Source organism: Lampetra fluviatilis, chromosome 39, assembly GCF_964198595.1.
Source record: "Lampetra fluviatilis chromosome 39, kcLamFluv1.1, whole genome shotgun sequence".
In the NCBI taxonomy this organism is placed as follows: Eukaryota; Metazoa; Chordata; class Hyperoartia; order Petromyzontiformes; family Petromyzontidae; genus Lampetra; species Lampetra fluviatilis.
The window spans coordinates 7,202,888-7,222,319 of NC_136313.1; the positions used below are offsets into that span (position 1 = coordinate 7,202,888).

The 19,432-nt window shown below is 49.6% G+C and overlaps 1 protein-coding gene across 1 annotated transcript; it reads left to right on the forward strand.

Moving 5' to 3' along the window:
• Window positions 1-863: 863 nt before the first annotated feature.
• LOC144946045 (5-hydroxytryptamine receptor 1A-like) lies at window positions 864-16,299 on the forward strand. Its single transcript, XM_078874783.1, has 2 exons — window positions 864-1,901; window positions 15,727-16,299. The coding sequence occupies exons 1-2, from the start codon at window positions 864-866 to the stop codon at window positions 16,060-16,062; spliced, it is 1,374 nt and encodes a 457-aa protein (XP_078730909.1). The 3' UTR covers window positions 16,063-16,299.
• Window positions 16,300-19,432: the final 3,133 nt, after the last annotated feature.

Sequence of the window (19,432 nt, forward strand, 5' to 3'; positions counted from 1 at the left end):
GATCGTAGTGCAAGCGGCCGCTAGCCACGACTCGACCGCTCCCCGCACGCCCGCACTCACGTGCTCCGATAGCCCGCGCAGAGATAATCATCGGCGAGCAGAGAGGAGCACCTGCAAGATAGGAGCGAGGAGAAACGCGCATTAGCTACACGCACGCACACACACACACACTGGCACGCACGCACACACGCACACATCACACACACACACTGGCACACACACACACACACTGGCACACACACACGCACATCACACACACGCGCGCGCGCGCAGACACGCAGACAGACAAGGCGGCTAATAGAAAGTGCTTAGCTGAATGCTAAATCATATTGCGACCAGCAAGTGTTAAGAAAGAGCTTTGTTCGGCCAGTGTGCTCAACAGTGAGCACGTGTGGACTGTCGGCTCTCAACAGTACACTGCCTTCGAAACACGACGCGTGTTTACGCATTAATACGCGAGCGTGTGTGCGACGCTCTCCGCTTAATTGTACCCAACATAAGGATAACATACATACCGTACACACGTACGAGTTAATATATGTGCATTAAACAGACCTGCACGTATATATGCGGGCGCATCTTATGATACACACATCTTAGAGCACACGCGCACGCCTTGCTGTGTCGCTGCACAGCTTGCCTCGTGCATCCACACACGCACCCACAGCGATCTTTGTTATCCGACTTAAACACATGACATTCTGTGTCTGTATGTATATACTGCACGGTGCATACGTACGTCTCGGGCATACGCGTGCGCACATCCCACGCGTACACGATCTGCATAGCTCACACAACACACACACACCCATGCATACCTTTCACTACTCTTCCACTACAAGAGAGAACAGCGAACAGGAGCTATGAAAATCAGCTACCCTCTCAACCACTCCTCCTCCTCCTCGTCGTCGTCCTCCAGCCTGGGCTTCACCCTGGGATACATTGACACAGCAGCAGCAGCAGCCACTCAAAGCACCGACATCTCCCACCACCACCACCATCAGCCCGGGCCGTCGCTGCTCTACCAGACCGCGACTTCCTCGGCGCTGGGTGCCCTCATCGCCTGCTCCATCGCGGGCAACGCCTTCGTGCTCGCCGCCATCTACCTGGAGCGCTCCCTGCAGACCGTGGCCAACTACCTGATCGGCTCCCTGGCCGTCACGGACCTGCTGGTGTCCGTGCTCGTGCTGCCCGTGGCCGCGCTCTACCAGGTGCTGGGCCGCTGGACCTTGGGCCAGGCCGTGTGCGACGCCTTCATCGCGCTCGACGTCCTGTGCTGCACCTCCTCCATCCTGCACCTGTGCGCCATCGCGCTCGACCGCTACTGGGCCATCACGGACCCCGTCGACTACGTGAACAAGAGGACGCCCCGCCGAGCGGCGCTCATGATCGCTGTCACCTGGGCCGTGGGATTCTCCATCTCCATCCCGCCCGTGCTGGGATGGAGGCAGGCGGAGGACAGGGCCGACCAGGACGCGTGCAACATCAGCCAGCACCTGGGCTACACGATCTACTCCACATTCGGCGCCTTCTATATCCCGCTGGTGCTCATGCTGGTGCTGTACGGGAAGATCTTCGGCGCGGCCAGGTTCAGGATTCGCAGCACCATCAAGAGGTCACAGAAGAGACCCGCGGAGCCCACGGACGTGGTGGTGGTGGTGGTGTCCACCACGCCGGTGGAGTCCCCTCAACAATTGGACGGCGTCAATGGCGGTGGACGACCCGAGGAGTTGCCGGGGAAGGCAAAGTCTAGGTCGAATTCGGATCAGACGGTTCAGCAGCAGCAGCAGCAACATCTACAGAAGCAAAGAAGCCTCAAGGATTCCATCAAGAAGTCCGTGATGGGCAAAGCGAGACACCAGAGCATCGCGTCCGACGGCGGATCAGAGAAACGTGGCAAGGTTGAGCAGTCTTTGTGCGTTCACGTTCCATCGTGCTCACGCATTTCACGCGCGTGTGTTGAGTGCCTGTGGAGTGGTTGTCGCACTTCTGCTGAGAAAGCCGCCCACCCGAGTTCGATTGCCGCATCACGATCAGCCTCGGTCGCGAATAATTGAGCGCTCTCCCCGACGTGAACTACTCAGCCTTAAATACATCCCTCGTACAGTGTGCAAGCACTGGGGATACAAAGGAGTCCGCGCGTAAGGATTGGCCACAACCACCCCTTCGCTAACAGCTGAGTCGACCTAGGGGAGGCCCAACCCCGGTTCAACTGTCACTTTCCATTGACATTACCCGCGGCTGGGAATTTAACTCAGGTGGCTGGGTTTGTAACGCGCTGCGCTAACCAGTGCACCACCGCTCCCCTTTGTCTTTGTTACACACAAAGACACGGAGGAGCGTTGTCTTTGCGTTCATCCGCGTGTGTTTGTGTCTGCGTGTTCATATATTAAGCCTCGAATGAGTTCCTGGTGCGCTGTGCAAACATCGCCACTCGGGAGACAAAGGCGGCCGGGCGTGGTGCTGGCCACCCACCCACCCCCTCGTGTGCCGTGCCGGCCTTCATAGGGTGCTCGCTAACAGCACTTCCCCCCACAGTATGTTAATGGATATGCGGGGCATCTGCGATTTTGTGCTCGTGTACACGTGTGCGTCCATACAGGTGTGTGTTTGCTAATGACTGGGTGTCCAGTTACTCTTTGGGGAAACATCCTCATGAATGCGCGCACGATCTCATCAGATCTCGGAAGCAAAGCGGGATTTGAGCGTGTTGCTTTAGATGGTGGGAGACTGAAATGGGGAATTCTTAGGCTTTAAGTAGGCTTCAGCTGCGAGATGGCCATGGATACACTAGTCCAACCAATGGATTATTGAATCCATCTGTGCGGAGCTTCGAGCGTCACCCACCCCTTGTATTGCTTAATGGGGTCTCCGGATTTCTTCTCACTCGAAACCAAAGCACTCATTCGGAGAATTGGACAAACATCTCCAATGCAGACTCTTAGGACATTCCTGAGTAAAGAGCATTTATTACACAGGCGAGAATAATGATTAATAATCATGCAATGCGCCCTAAACGCATTACAATGTACGTATGGTTATTTTACTGCTTGTTATGATGAACGATACGCTAATTCATGGAATATCTGTGCTTGTGTTGAGCGAGACTTGTTTTGTCTGATGACACTGGTCAACACACTTTTTCTGGCATAAGGTATTCCAACGGTATTAAGGTAATTTTGGGGTGCTGATTCCAAATCTGGCATCAGTTTTTGTCTATGACATCAGGTTTTTGAGATATCAAATATTGCATTTTCAATAAAAACTGCAGAAGAAAAATATTAAATAAATTTGGATATCTACATAAAACGATATTATAAACACACTATCCTAAAAATACAGCACCATATTTTAACACTAAAGCAGTCACTGACTCACAACAACTTGCGATCATAAGTGACAGAGTTAATTTCTGGTTAAATAAATGAAAATGGGGTATGCCGATAGCATACAAATGATGTTATAGAGCAAATCTGAGATCAGATTTGGAATCGGCACCCTAAAATTAGTCTAAAACTGCTGCAAAAGTCCAGGCCAGAAATTTTTTTTTTGTTGACCAGTGTAATTATGGTTCTTCGTAACCATGCACACACTATCCTTGTTTTCCCAGGAAAGCCTCACGTGTTTCAAGATTATTATATTTTTTTTATCAGGAGCATCCTGCCCTGGGATATCTGGCCAATCCAATGTATCCTTCGAGTGTTTTCCAGTTAATCTCCCACGTATTTGTCTCACGTTTTAATATATATTTTGTTACATCAACAAACAAAAAGAGTGCCTGTCTAGAACCAAATCAATTTGATGATCAAGAACTCCACAGTTCGCTCCTATTGTACATTCATTGGTGACCAGTTGCCTCCTTATCATTCTTCTATTGCTACTAGCACGGTCTCCATTCGCATGAACGTCACTTGTCGATTCCCTCACCGATGTTGAGAACTCGTTCTAGCAAACATTGGCAGCCTCGTCTCATTCACACTGTGTTCACACTCACCACACTGCAGGTCACAACAACACACTCACCCACTCACTCACCCACCCACTCACTCACTCACCCACTCACTCACCCACTCACTCACTCACCCACCCACTCACCCACTCATCACACTGCAGTTCACAACAACACACTCACCCACTCACTACACTGCAGGTCACAACAACACACTCACTCACCCACTCACCACACTGCAGGTCACAACAACACACTCACCCACTCACTCACCCACTCACCACACTGCAGGTCACAACAACACACTCACCCTCTCACTCACCACACTGCAGGTCACAACAACACACTCACCCACTCACTCACCCACTCACCACACTGCAGGTCACAACAACACACTCACACACTCACTCACTTACCACACTGCAGGTCACAACAACAGACTCACTCACTCACTCACCCACTCACTCACCCACTCACCACACTGCAAGTCACAACAACACACTCACACACTCACTCACTTACCACACTGCAGGTCACAACAACAGACTCACTCACTCACTCACCCACTCACTCACTCACCACACTGCAGGTCACAACAACACACTCACACACTCACTCACTTACCACACTGCAGGTCACAACAACAGACTCACTCACTCACTCACCCACTCACTCACCCACTCACCACACTGCAAGTCACCACAACACACTCAACCACCCACTCACTCACTCACCACACTGCAGGTCACAACAACTCACTCAACCACTCACCCACCCACTCACCACACTGCAGGTCACAACAACACACTCACCCACTCACTCACCACACTGCAGGTCACAACAACACACTCACCCACTCACTCACCCACTCACCACAATGCATGTCACAACAACACACTCACCCACTCACTCACCCACTCACCACACTGCAGGTCACAACAACACACTCACCCACTCACTCACCCACTCACCACACTGCAGGTCACAACAACACACTCACCCACTCACCACACTGCAGGTCACAACAACACACTCACCCACTCACTCACCCACTCAGCACACTGCAGGTCACACCACTTAAATCTCTTTCGGCGTGTATGTCCCCACGCACTCGCTCAATTTTGCAATCCCGTCCTGTTATCCCTTTTCTCAAGGGTATTTAAACTATCGCCGTTTATTTCTGGCCGCTTGGCGTCTGTGATCGACATTCGTTTTTGTTTTTAACACGAGTCGGCGACCCGTGGCTCTGCGATGTAGAATCATAGACAGCTGTCATGCCCACCGTCTTCCCAATGTCCTCTTGTACTCGGAGCACGAACAGTAATCTGGTCTTTCTTTTACGTGATATTCTCCAGGATTTCAAGAATTATTTTGGTCGAAAGACTGAGATTTATAGGAAGCAAATGTTTCAAAAGTTAGAGCGATTTTAAATTAACCGCGTCAGCCTTCTGTACGAGTTGCTCACGCCTCTTGCCGAACTTCCTCTCCTTCTTACGCCGTTTCACGGCAATTAAAAATGCTTATTTGCTACACAGAAAATCCCGTGTAGCCAGCTACCCAGCTATGTTCTGGTGGCAACGGCCCGACTGAGCAGCCACTCGCAACTGGGTTGATGTTGGGGTGATGGAGAGGAACGCAGCAGCGAGCCAGATCGCTGATGCATAAGATTGTAGTTTTTTAAGACGTAGATTGTATTTATTGAGATGTAGATTGTATTTATTGAGACGTAGATCGTATTTATTGAGACAGATTATATTTATTGAGACAGAATTATTTATTGAGACAGATTGTATGTATTGAGACACATATTCTATTCATTGAGACATAGATTGTATTTATTGAGACATAGGTTATATTTATTGAGACGTAGATTGTATTTATTGAGACATAGGTTCTATTTATTGAGACGTAGATTGTATTCATTGAGACATAGGTTCTATTTATTGAGACGTAGATTGTATTCATTTAATAGCAGCATCATATACCGCATCTCTAAAGCCGAGAAAGGTTGAGCCTGTACAGCGCGTGGATGGGTGACCACCGCGTAAATAAACCGGGCTACTATCGGCTGCTTGACTGCGACATTGCCAGCGGGGGGCATTGCAACAACATTCATTGTTGTCCTGTTCTATGCTCCCCCGCCATCACCAATGTCGCACTGACCCAGCCTGATGACGAGGCAGCGTGGGGTCGAATCATTACCCCGCGCTACAGCATTGGGGGAGGCCCCCATCTAGCAGCGGATTGATAAAGAGAACTGTCGGTACGTGCGCGCGTGCGCGTGTGCGTGTGTGTGCGCGTGTGTGTGCGTGTGTGTGCGCGCGTGTGCGTGTGTGCGTGTGTGTGTGCGCGTGTGTGTGCGCGCGTGTGCGTGTGTGCGTGCGCGTGTGCGTGTGTGTGTGCGCGTGTGCGTGCGTGTGTGTGCGCGCGTGTGCGTGTGTGTGCGCGCGTGTGTGCGCGCGTGGGCGTGTGTGCGTGTGTGTGTGCGTGTGTGTGCGCGCGTGTGCGTGCGCGCGCGCACGTGCTCTCGTTATACCACACACGTGAGCGAGAGAGGTTGTACGTTGAACCTCTTTCGCACCGTACGTAGCCAACCGTGCTAATCGGAGGTGCGGGACGCGCTGTGTGACCGACTGACCATGAACACGGTGGGTGGTGGCGACTGGGTAAGGCGTGGAGCAGTTCATCCGGAGGATTTATCCGCCCCTCGTGATGCGGTTGTGATTGCTCAGCATCACGCTGCCCCTGTGTGCCGCTGGTAGCGACTGGGCCCTGCTGGTGGCACGCTTGGGGTTGCGTTGAATTGTCACGAGATTTGTCTCGATCGGTAGGTAGCAGGCCGTTTGTAGGGAGACCGTAGTTGCCTTCAATTTCCACAACGACCCCTACGCCATCATTATTTTGTGTTCCGTATTCTAGGAGTTTTGCATAGATCCAGCGACCCATGTCTACTAGAGGTCTTTGCCTAAAACGCATTGGGCAGTTCCTCAAGCAAGCATAACGCTGCTGATGAGAGTTTGAATGTCGAAACCGGCCCAGAGTTTTGCTTGTTAGAATAAAGTTTTGCTGCAATTTTGCACGACTGATAAGATTTTTAACAACAGCAACTTAAATATTTTTTTTTTATGTTGAGAAACAATAACGGGAAGGAGGGGTATTGTCTGCTTATTTTTTTTATAGATTCGTGTGGAGCCAGTGGTGGACATTCCACATACTTATTATACAATATTATCATCAGCAGCAGTAGCGGGTGATTTATCAGCAGCAGCAGCATCATTATAATCAGCAGCAGCATCCGAACCATCATCACCATGAACAGGAGGAGCAGCTTAAACAACATATTATCATCATCATTATCAGCAGCAGCTGCTGCTGCGACACGAAAAGCAGGAGCAGAGTTGTTAGCTTTGTTAATACTATTATCGTTATCAGCAGAACCTTCAACATTAGCTTCAGCATTATAAATAAGCTTCCTCATTACCAAAAGCAGCAGCCAGTATGATGATAATCATCAGCTTCAGCGTCATCATCGGCCGATGTCTTTATTACGTTATCATCATCATCAGTTTCCTCATCATCAGCTTCATGGCCAGCATAAGTAGCAGTGGCAGCATCATCATTATCACCACACGTAGTATCATTATCATCATATGTAGTATCGTTATCATCACACGTAGTATCATCATCATACGTAGTATAATTATCATCATACGTAGTATCCTTATCATCACACGTAGTATCATCATCATCATACGTAGTATCATTATCATCATGCGTATTATCATTATCATCATACGCAGTCATCATCAGTGATCAGCTTCATTAGCATCTTCATCATCATCACCGCCAACAGCTTCATCGCCCATAACATCATCGTCGTCACCGCCTCCGTGCACTGAGCAAAAGTGACCTCCACTCTAGATTTGAAGCTTTCGTGACTGCAAGGATTCATACTCTTTGTTTTTTTCGCTAAAGTCACGTAGGTAAAAAAAAAAATTTCTAAAAGTAAAAAAAAAATCACGACGTTTCGGAGGCAACACAAGCTTCCGTCTTCAGGTGGAACCGTCACAGCACGATTGCTGTATCAAGTTAATGAGAAATTCCAATACAGCAAGCGTGCTGTGACGGTTCCACCTGAAGACGGAAGCTTGTGTTGCCTCCGAAACGTCGTGATTTTTATTTTACTTTTATTAATTTTAATTTTATTGTTTACCTACGGGACTTTACCGAAAAAACCTAAGAGTATGACCTCCACTCGTTCAGTGTTCGTGAAAGTGGGTGTCATGTCCAGGCGATCCATTTATAGATACCCCACCAAAACGGGAAATTGCCCGAGAAAAACAGCCCCTTTGCAGGTGTCTCTCTCACCAATCGCGACGTTTGTACAGCTCCCCTCTCGTGATCCCTGCTAGCACGATCCTTCTCTGCCCCCCCCCCCCCCCCCGACAAGACACGGAGACACCGCGTGTACAATATTCACTTCGCTCACCCCCTTCTAAGACGGAAATAAGAGGGTCGTTAAATTTCGATTTAAAGCTTTCGTGACTGCAGGGATTCATCTTCTTGGTTCTTTCGGTAAAGTCACGTAGAAGGGAAATAATAAAATAATCATTCAGACGCTGTCTCCCCGACAGACCTGGTCTTCACCTGAGGACGGCTGCTTGCGTTGTGGCCGAAACGTCGTGAGAATGATTTTATTATGTTTTATTTTTATTATTTTATTATTTCCCTTCTACGTGACTTTACTGAAAGAACCAAGAAGATGAAGAGGGTCGTTATAAACCAATGGGGTGTCTATAAATGGATCGCCCTGGATAATGATCGAACACACAAACGGCAGTTCATGAAATGTCACGATCTGGGGGGGGGGTAGGGGGAGTGGTGGGGGCATCACCGTTTGAGAATTGATTCCTTTTTCTCGACTCCCGCTACGCGGTCTCGTTTGTGTCGTTGGCTTTAGTTCCCGTTAGCCTCGACGTTAAATGATAACCACGTCGGAGAGGAAACAGCAATGGGTGAGCGCAACGCTGTGATGGTTGTGGGCATCTGGCGCACCACGCGATGGAGCCAGCCAGTTTTAATTCCCGTCCGCAGTGGCGACGACATCTGTAGAGCAATGGGCCCAATTTAACCTGGAAGATATTTTTAGAGATTTTCGCAAGGAAGGCTGCAAAGTTGGCCTCGAGTTAGATACGATGAAATAAGTTCACGTACGAAAAATGAGCAACTTCAATATCCGACCTCGGCCCCGCCTTCACCAACCGGCACTGACCAGCGTGGTGAAGTATGGTCAACCGATCCCTATGACCATCAGGGCGATGGATTGACTCGTGCTCGAGCTGTGGTGTGAGTGCAAGTAAGAATGTGCTAGCAACCGACGATTCGGTGCGTCGTTCCGCGCGCCCTCCTATTTTGCCGCGTTCACTTCAACTTGAATACGGCCACAATTTGCCAGCCCCGCTGTGAATTTCGCCGGGACGAGAGAGCGCACCCCGCGCGAATGCGAGCGGTGTGTTCCCGTTCGCCCGCCGCTCCTCGCCTCAATAAGTGCCAAGGTCACTTTGCGTCGGAGAGAATGCGGATCGAATCGAAGCTATTCCCACCGGCAAACGCTGGGTAATTTAAGAGATGGCCACGTGGCTCAGGGGGATTATAACGACCGTGGTGGGAAACCCTGAGCCGGCAACGCAAGAAAGTCTGAGTTCGAATCTCGGTTTGAGCCACCCGTGTGGCAATGCATGTATTTCGATTTAAAGCTTTCGTGACTGCAGGGATTCATCTTCTTGGTTCTTTCGGTAAAGTCACGTAGAATGGAAATAATAAAATAATAAAAATAAAACATAATAAAATAATTCTCACGACGTTTCGGCCACAACGCAAGCAGCCGTCCTCAGGTGGAGAACAGGTCTGTCATTCAGACGCTGTCTTCCCGACAGACCTGTTCTCCACCTGAGGACGGCTGCTTGCGTTGTGGCCGAAACGTCGTGAGAATTATTTTATTATGTTTTATTTGCATTATTTTATTATTTCCATTCTAGGTGACTTTACCGAAAGAACCAAGAAAATGCATGTATGTTGAACTTCTTTCGCGCCATACATCACCAGTCGTGCTAATCGGAGGTCAAAGTGCCCTTCACCGTTGGTGGCCTTAAGCCGGTGATGGGAATTTCACGTGGCTAATATTGAGCCCAGTTTGTACAAACAGAGCGAGAAAATTTGTCGAACGCCGAGCCAAAAATTGCTGACGTTCTGAGTTCGAATTCGGGTGTCAGCCGCACGAGATGAAACTGGCCTCTCGAGTTTTGAGAGATGATGGGGTCAGCCCAGTCGTCAATGGCCGTGTACATGTATACATTTAATCACGAGGTTTGGTGAAGACCACACACGATAATGCAGTGAGAAAATGTGTGCACATTTGTAGCGGTTGTCATTTTCCGGCGATGTCATCGCCCGGCGCTGTCAATTAAATTGCACCAATAGCGGGATTGGAATGTGTAAATAATAATTAATAATTAATTCGCAGTCCCGTCTCAATCCACTGCTGGATGAAGGACACCCCATACCATGTGGGGGACGGCAGTTTCTTGAAACATACCCTTACCATACTTCACCACACTGGTCAGTGTGGGGTGGTGGTGGTGGTGGTGGTGAATCATAACTGATTCAGATATCATCCGCTACCGATGTTAGCCATGTCTGAGAATCGAACTTGGGTCGCTGGGATTTCTTAGCGCAGTGTGCCCTAACCACTGCGCCACTACTCCACCCGCAGTTGTGATGTATCGTGACAAATAATGTAAACAAACAATACATACAGCACTGTAAATTAAAACAAAATCTGAGCATAAAATGAAAACATGAAGTGACTGCAGTGGCAGTTTGCGCTGTGGCGAATGAGTGCAAACAACAGAAACATCTCACAGCCTCCAATGCTGCAGGGACATTCGGCGTTATCTGCCGGTCTCCCACGGTGATGCAGTTGCGCAGGCTAATATTGATATATACTTTAAATTCAAATCACCGAGTGCTGCTTTTCTTTTTTCGCGCTTTCACCTTAATTTTATTCCGATCGCGCTCGTGGTGTGACGCCGCGAGACGAACAGATTTCCATTCGGAGCTCACGGGGCGAGCGGTTCAACATCGCCGTGGTGTGTCCGGGGGTAACGGTCCTGGAAGAGGCTACCGTAGAACTACTTCTGAAGTCGCTTGAACGGGACTCATCCACCTGACCACAAGTTCTAGATAGAGTGTGTTCTTCGCGTGTTAATCAAACACATTTATGTTTTATTGACAGAGTTGAAATATTCTAAATTAAAGTAAAAAAAAACTGATTTGAAGCTTTCGTGACTGCAAGGATTCATATTCTTAGGTTTTTTCGGTAAAGTCACCCTCAACCAGTATATATATACAAGGACTGTTTTCTTGGAATTTCTCTCACTTGATACAGCTGTCGTGCCGTGACGGTTCCACCTGAAGACGGAAGCTTGTGTTGCCTCCGAAACGTCGTGATTTTTATTTTATTTTTATTTTACTTTTATTAATTTTTATCTTATTTTTTTTACCTACGTGACTTTACCGAAAAAGCCTAAGAATATAAAAAAACACTCAACATGTTTGATGATCTTCATGGCGTGCAGACTAATTTCAAGTTAATCTCGTTTACCCAGCTAAGAACTCAAAAGCCCAGGATGAGTCTCATTTGCAAGAGATACCGGGGGCGTTAGCAATGATTGCCGTGCGTATAATCCCAACTGAGTAATTTGCGGCGTAACTTTAGAATTTGACCAAACGTGGACCTCGACGCCTGCACACAATGGGCCTACTCTTGCGAACGACGTCACGGGGGGGGGGGGTAGTGGATCTTTAACGTCCGCTGTGGAGAAGAGAGAGCACAGTGTTATTCTGGCTGCTACGCCCGCGCGGTATTAATCGGGGCGGCCGCTGGGGTTCGAACCACGAACCTCTGCAAACAAGCGGCGAACGGGTGGCGAGACCTGAGCCTCTTCACCCCACATTGGTGGCCAGGCTGAGACCACCGCTCACCACACTCGACAGTGAGGTTCGAGAAACAGCCGCTTATCGCCGGCAAGAGATGTGCAGCATCTAATTTATTGTAAACTACGATATGCCAATTAGGGTGCAATGTGTAATTGGTTTCTAAATTACACACCTCGACGTAATTGGATAATTGGTATCTAAACTGCATGAGATAAGAGTCAATTGGTGATTTGTATATCCGCTACAATAATTTGTAAACTTGCAATTATAATGTATCTCACTGCTCTCTAAAATAATGCACCTGGATGTGAAACCAGGCTGTCAGTAAAGCTGGCTCAATGTCTCTGGCATGGCCATTATGAGTCCCACTGAGCCACCCCGTGACCTCAACTTGGAAACCAGTTTATCTATGTACTGTACGTATCAATCTTGATTTGAAGCTTTAGTGACTGCAGGAAGTCATACTCTTTTTAAATCCTTTATATTAAGTTCGCTTGCTTGCTTGCGTGCGTGCTTGCGTGCTTGCTTGCTTGCTTACGACCGTGCAAATCTTTCGGTCGTTTTTTAACCCACTTCCCGTGATCCAATCGAGCTGACATTTTGCACACAGACTCGTTGTGCCTGACAATTAATTTTCGTGCAAAAATTTTTTCCAAAATTTTACACTTTTTAGGAAAAAAAATGTATATGTAATTACCAATTGCTTAATGGTGGCAGGCAATCATCTGACCCATAGGTGGCAGCCATCTCAAGCCAGAGGACGAGAGGACTCTAGCCGCCACGCATAAAAAGGATTTCTAGTGAAAAACTTTGTTTTTACGGGTTAATTTTTTTGTTCTTTCGGTAGAGTCACGTAGGTAGAAAAAACACAATCAACCGCCTTCAGGTTAATACCGTCTTCAGGTGAAGACGGTTGCTTGCGTGGCGATCGAGACGTCGTGATCTATTGTGTTTTCTGCCCACGTGACTTTACCGAAAGAACTAAAGAGTGCTGTATGTATGTTTAACTTTCTTTGCACCGTACGTAGCCAAACGTGCTAATCGGAGGTGCGACCTGCAATGTGGCGGGTGAGTGAGTAATTTGGCGGGTGAGTAGGTGAGTGGGTGAGTGATTGGGTGAGTAGGTGAGTGGGTGAGTGATTGGGTGAGTAGGTGAGTGGGTGAGTGTGCTGTTGTGTGCACATTTATGCGGGGGGGGGGGATGGTTGGGGATGTGGCAGCAGTGGTGAGCAGTGTTCAATTCTAAACTCGGTGACCCGAGTTTGATTCCCGTTCGTGGCCAATATCAAAAGCAAGTAAAAGATCTCAATCCAACCTTGGCTGGTGCCCTTCTTCACCATCCCACACTTACCAGCGTGGTGAAGTATGGTCAAACAATACCCCACGATTGACAAAGCGTGAGGAGTCATTTACTCGGCAATGACAAGGCCCTTCATATTATTGCTGTTGTTTGCTACTCAATACCTGCTAATGGAAAACAGGTCAATCGTCAATTCCTATCTGCTCATGCGACAACCTTTTAAAATGTCCCAATGTGTTCAAGGTCCCGCGGTGTAAAATGTGACCTCCAAACTGCAGGTCGGTCAATAGTTGACCGACCGACAGGGAGGGGAGTTCTCTCCCCTCCCTGTCCGCTCTGCAAGAGGGCCAATTTCTGAAACGCCTGCCTACTGTATGGCACGCGACGATGCACCGATTCGTCAGTTTCGTTGGAGAGGATCGCGGTTAGAGGCGAGGGGCCATCCCGGTTAATACTGCGGGAGACTAAAACCTTCAAATGCTTTGCTCTCTCTGAATCACAGGGGAGGTTGGTTTTCCTCGGAGGGCCATCATATCTCGTAGTTTCTAAGTATAGCTCATTTGCAGAAGCGAGCCCAACGAAGTAGCTTATCATCATGTGGACATTTGTAGCAGCCAAATACTCGAAAACGCACGTGGATTCTAAATGTGGAGGGAAAAACCGGAGGACCCGGAAGAGAATCCACGCAAACACGGGAAGAACACGCAAACTCCAAATATACAGCAAGCGTCAGCATCGAGATCGAACCCACGACCTCCCGTATACCAGGCGAGATAATTTAAAAACTCACCACTGTTTGTGCTGGCATCATGCTCTAAATTTGCTCACTTTTCTTAAACAACCGTAGCCCAAAGAGATACAATGCCTGACAGGTTACGACCGCTGCAGAGATGGAGCGTTGAAATCTGCTCCTAGGGTGATGCAGAAAGACGGCTGCATCAAGACACAAGATGTCAACGGCTTGGGGAAGCCTTCGTCCAGAAGTGGATGAATCATGGCTGAAGATGATGAAGATAGGATCTTTGCTGCAGCTACTGTAAGGTTATATTATAAGGTTACAGACACCCACTTTCACAGCTAGAGAATCGCTTGAGGGGTGAAAGTGATTTCCTCGTGGCGATGATCGACATGAAGCTGCGAACTTTGAGCCGTTTGACGAGCGAGACGTATAGTTTTCCCGGGCAGAGATTTGTAGCCTGGGGTCACCGGCGATGTTGACGATGAACGGTGATGGACCCAAGTGCACTGCACTCTTCACGGGGACCGTGTCGAGAAACACCACAGCTTCAACAAGGCCACTGTCCGGACGTGGATTTTTATAACCCGAGCCCCCCGTAATGCACGAGCGCGCGTGCGTGTGCACGTGCGTTGTGATTACTGTGGTTATGGTACCGTTGTGTGCGTCTGCGATGGGTTTTTGTTTTATTTGTGTCCGGGACCTCCGGCTTTTCTCTCCACACTTAGAATCAATATGGCCGGTTAGAGTATTTGGCTGCTAGAAACTTCCACGTGATGATAAGCCACTTCGTTTAGCTATCAACTTTTGGTAGCCAGGTCGCTTCTGAAAAAGAGCTACATAGCTCAGTGGGCCTTACCTGGTAAAATGAAATTTTAAAAATATTTTAGTTTTTTAGTTTTAGTTTAATCATAAATGCAACCGTCCATCTGTCTCCCGCGTACGAGCAGATTTTAACGCTCCATCTCCGCAATGGTCGAACCCTGTGGGGCATTTTATCTCATTGGGCTACGATTGTTTAATAATTGTGGCAATTTAGAGCATGGCGCCAGCACAAACGATGTTGAGTTTTTTTAATTCCTCGCCTGGTATACAGGAAGTCGTGGGTTCGATCCCGACCCTGACGCCTGCTGTATATTTGGAGTTTGCGTGTTCTCTTCGTGTTCACGTGGATTTTCCTCCGGGTCCTCCACTTTTTCCCTCTACATTTATAATCAAATTTCCACGTGATAAGCCGCTCCGTTGAGCTATCATTTGTGGCCAGGTCGCTTCTGAAAAAATAGCGATAAAGCTCACTTGGCCTTACCCCGTAAAATACAAAAAAATTGTTTAGTTTTTCAGTTTTAGTTTAATCAAAAAGTAATAATTTTCACCTCGCCTTAAACATACACACACACACACTCCTCCTTTGTCGGTTCTCTTACACAACTCCGCGCATCGATGCAGTTGACAAATCCCGATCGCATCATCGCGTCACCCCGCTCGAAACGTGGACGGCCGCGTGCCACTTGCGTGATGCATTCTACGCGTGCGCGTGCGCGTGCACGTGCGTTCGTGCGCGTGCGTTCGTGCGCGTGCGTTCGTGCGCGTGCGACGACGTGGGCCGGGGTAACGCTCGCGAACGGACGCGCGGCTGCAAACCGCCCAACGTGCGGAGCGACTTTGAGCGCAAGGTCCGAGTGAGCGAGCGAGTGAGAGAGAGAGGAGCCGCGAGTCGTGCCGCGCGTGTCTCTCGCCCCGCAGCAATCCCGGCGCGAGACCATCCGCTCGGAGGATCTGGGCGACGAGGCGGTGAGGAGGGCGGTCGTGGCCAAGGAGCGCAAGGCGGTGAAGACGTTGGGCATCATCATGGGCTCGTTCGTGCTGTGTTGGTTGCCCTTCTTCGTCGTGGCGCTGGTGGTGCCGTTCTGCGGACCGCCCTGCAAGCTGCCGCAGATCATCACGGCCCTCATCACGTGGCTCGGTTACTCCAACTCCCTGCTCAACCCCGTCATCTACGCCTACTTCAATCGAGACTTCCAGAACGCCTTCAAGAAGATCGCCAGGTGCCGGTGCTGCAGAGGGAGAGGCAGGTGCTGAAGTGGCTTGGTGGGGTCTGGGGGGACAGCACAGGGTGGTTCGTGATGAGCGTGTCGGAGACATTGAGTTTGAATCTGGGCTGAACCCAACCCATGAGTAAACTCGGTTCTTGTAAGTGTAGGGGGTTGATGATCTCAGTACGGTCACCAGCGACTCGAGTCGAACTCAAAAATGTCTCCCTGCTCTAAAGAGTAATGGGACAGCGTTCACCTCCACTGGTGCTCCTAAACGAGCGATGGAAACCCCACAATTGAATACTGAACGGGAGCCGTTGACAGCCTCCTTTTCGAACCTGGATTTCAGCCACCCGTGAACTGAGCCGGCTTCTCAAGTGTCACGAAGCTGCGGCCTCGACTCGCCCACCGATGACTCGAGCAAACGCGAACGTCTCTCCGGACGTCTCACGAGAAATCCAGCAGCGCTCTTCTCCGTTGGTTGGCAGCGAGCCGCAGTCACGCAGTGGACGCCAGTCTCTTTGTGGGACCATTGTTCAACACCGAGCAAGAACGCTGATGTCCCTGTGTTCAAATCTGAGTTTAAACCCAGCGGTGATTAAGGCGGAGTTCTCACGTGCAAGCCGGTTGGTTGGTTGGTTGGTCGGTCTCAGCCCAGTCACCGGTGACTTAGAAAAATATAAAGAAGGAAAAAAAAAAACATCACTGTGGCAACACCAATTTCTGCTGGTGGCCAAGAGTGAGTGGTGGAAATTCCATGTTCTACAGCTGGGCACTGACCCAGCTCCGCTCAGATTCTGGCCTTTTAATCTTTGATTTCAGCTGCCCCGTCATTAAACCCATTTCCCAAGCGTGACGAGTTGATGGTATTAGCCAGGTCGCCAGTGTGACTGCACACAAAAGCTCCGTCATGTCAAATGTCATCTTTCAATGAATTTAGTGAAACCCAGTTATGGAAGCTGACGTGCATAATCTCACGTCGGGGGGGAGACTAACCAAGCAGGGAAACGCTCCCTACGCACCGTGATTGCAGGAAGAAGGTGAAGTGATGATTGGTTGGGTCACTCGAGTCATGGAGAAATTCTGATAATGAACGAGCGGTTAAAAAAACATATTTGACTTTATTTATCCAGCCAGAAAAAAAGGCCTCGCTGAATCTCAAGGCCCTCTTTCACTAGGGTCCTGAATTCAGTCGCTTGGTCGTTTTCTAATGAGTAATTTTGCAAACGGAAAGAAAGTTGCAGATTCAAGACGATGACACTGAAAAGATCACACGCACAGGTTCACAATAATCCGTGCTCGCTGTACTGCCATCTCGCGAACATCACGCAGTCCGATGGGTTTGGGGAGACTCACAGCTCGTGATCATCTCCGTGTGATCCACAGACCCTGGCTCTGAAGTGATGAAACGCAGGTGTCACCCACGCACCTGGGCTGTTACAATATTCTGTGCCGCTTTCTGTGTTTGGCTGATTTCGTGCTGTGCGTTGGATCCGATTTCTTGAGGTTTATGTTTCTCTCTGCTCAGTCCATTGCATTAGGAACGGACCACCGTAGTTTCTATGGATTCCTCTTGCCAATAACATCTGACAACCCAGCAGCATTTGTTCAACAAGACCCAGAAACTTGAAAAGGCTACAGTATTTGCTCGTTTAAACAAATGCTGCTTCATAATGTGTCTGGAAAAACCAATCGGTTAATGGACTAAGACATCCGTGTTTTTTTTATATTTATATGTTTCAAGTTTTTTTGTTTAAACAGGTGAGAAACTCAAGCGAACAGAATTGGTCTAATTTGCAAGCATGACCTGGGGCATCAATTTGCCAGCATGGGGGCGATGGTTCCAATTGTATCATCCCAATCGGGTAATTCGCGGTGCAATTTACGAACGTCACAGATTTGGAGGCCCGAGGCTTGTGGCCACGCATTGGCCTCGCTCGCGCGTAAGACATCGGGAAGATCTTTAACGTCCACAGTGCCACGGTGCGACACGGAAGGACGAAAAGCGGTCCAGAGTTTTCTTGCTGAAGCAGATGCGCGCGTGGGTCATCTCAGTCTGGAAAGCCGAGGAACGGAGTTGTTCAATGTTTGCTTCTACGGTATTTGCTTCCGCGTTTTAAAGGTTTGCCCCGATGCGTGCGGCGACGTCGGCGATGGGTGACGAGCCACGTCACGTTCGCTCTAACAAGGAGGCGCGGCTCAAAGGGCACAAACGCAGCCGTTGTCCCGGTGTTACACGCCGTGCCGGCGCGGTGGTTGCGCTGTGCTGACGGTCCGTGCGCTGGACTTGCGATCCAGAGTGCTCGCCGGTTCCATCTCCGGGCGCCGAAGCTGAAACATTGCCGCGGGTTTCTCATCGACCCCCTGGCCCCCCCAGTCGAGTTTAAATGGCTTCACCGGAGTTAAAATTGACGGCGTGTTGCGTGCGGTGGGGTAAAGTGTGGGTACCCCTGCCTCTTCAAAGACGTACGGCCAGCGTGGAAGAGTAGGCCAAATGCCCTTGGAGGCTCTCTCTAGAGCTCTCTCTCTCTGGACACTAGGGGGGGATTTGCTCCATTCTAGAGCAGCGTTCTTCATTGCAAGGCCCCGCGCGTCGCGGGTGGGCCCTGGTGGCACTTTTGTGCGGCCGCTGTCAATCCACACAGCCCCCCATCATCATCGTCATCATCGTGCTGCTGTCAAACCCAGCAATGGTTTCAAACGCGTGGCGGCCCCCACACTGACGATGTCTTAGTGAAGAACGCTGCTCTAGCGGAGGTCCTTCTGCCAGCAGTGGTGTGAGCAAGACCGATTAGCACGGTTGGCCACGTAGGGTGTGAAAGAAGTTCAACATACGGCTGCTTGCGTTGTGGCCGAAACGTCGTGAGAATTATTTTATTATGTTATATTTTATTATTTTATTATTTCCCTTCTACGTGACTTTACCGAAAGAACCAAGAAGATGAATCCCTGCAGTCACGAAAGCTTTAAATCGAAATTTAAGTTCAACATACATTCAAGACGTGGCAGGGCTGTGCCCACCAACTGACGGACATCGGTTCCACGCTGGGGTGAGTGAGGCAGAGGAGGTGCAAGTGAGATGTCAAACACGAAGCATCTCACCAGGTGCGGTGCTGGTGGTGCTGCTGGTGGTGGTGGTGCTGGTGCTGGTGGTGCTGGTGGTGCTGCTGGTGCTGGTGGTGCTGGTTGTGCTGGTGGTGCTGGTGGTGGTGCTGGTGATGCTGGTGGTGCTGGTTGTGCTGGTGGTGCTGGTTGTGCTGGTGGTGCTGGTTGTGCTGGTGGTGGTGCTGGTGGTGCTGGTGGTGCTGGTGGTGGTGCTGGTGGTGCTGGTGGTGCTGAGACAGCTGCGCCACGTTAGCCGCTTACGTGGTCCTACACATGCAGCTGCTGCTGATTCTGCAGCTGCTGCTGCTGCT

Excerpts from the sequence above, each read along its gene's own strand:
- LOC144946045 (XM_078874783.1), top strand. The coding sequence starts at position 864 with ATGAAAATCAGCTACCCTCTCAACCACTCCTCCTCCTCCTCGTCGTCG. Across the intron at positions 1,902-15,726 it reads GATCAGAGAAACGTGGCAAG|CAATCCCGGCGCGAGACCAT; the intron begins GTTGAGCAGTCT and ends CTCGCCCCGCAG.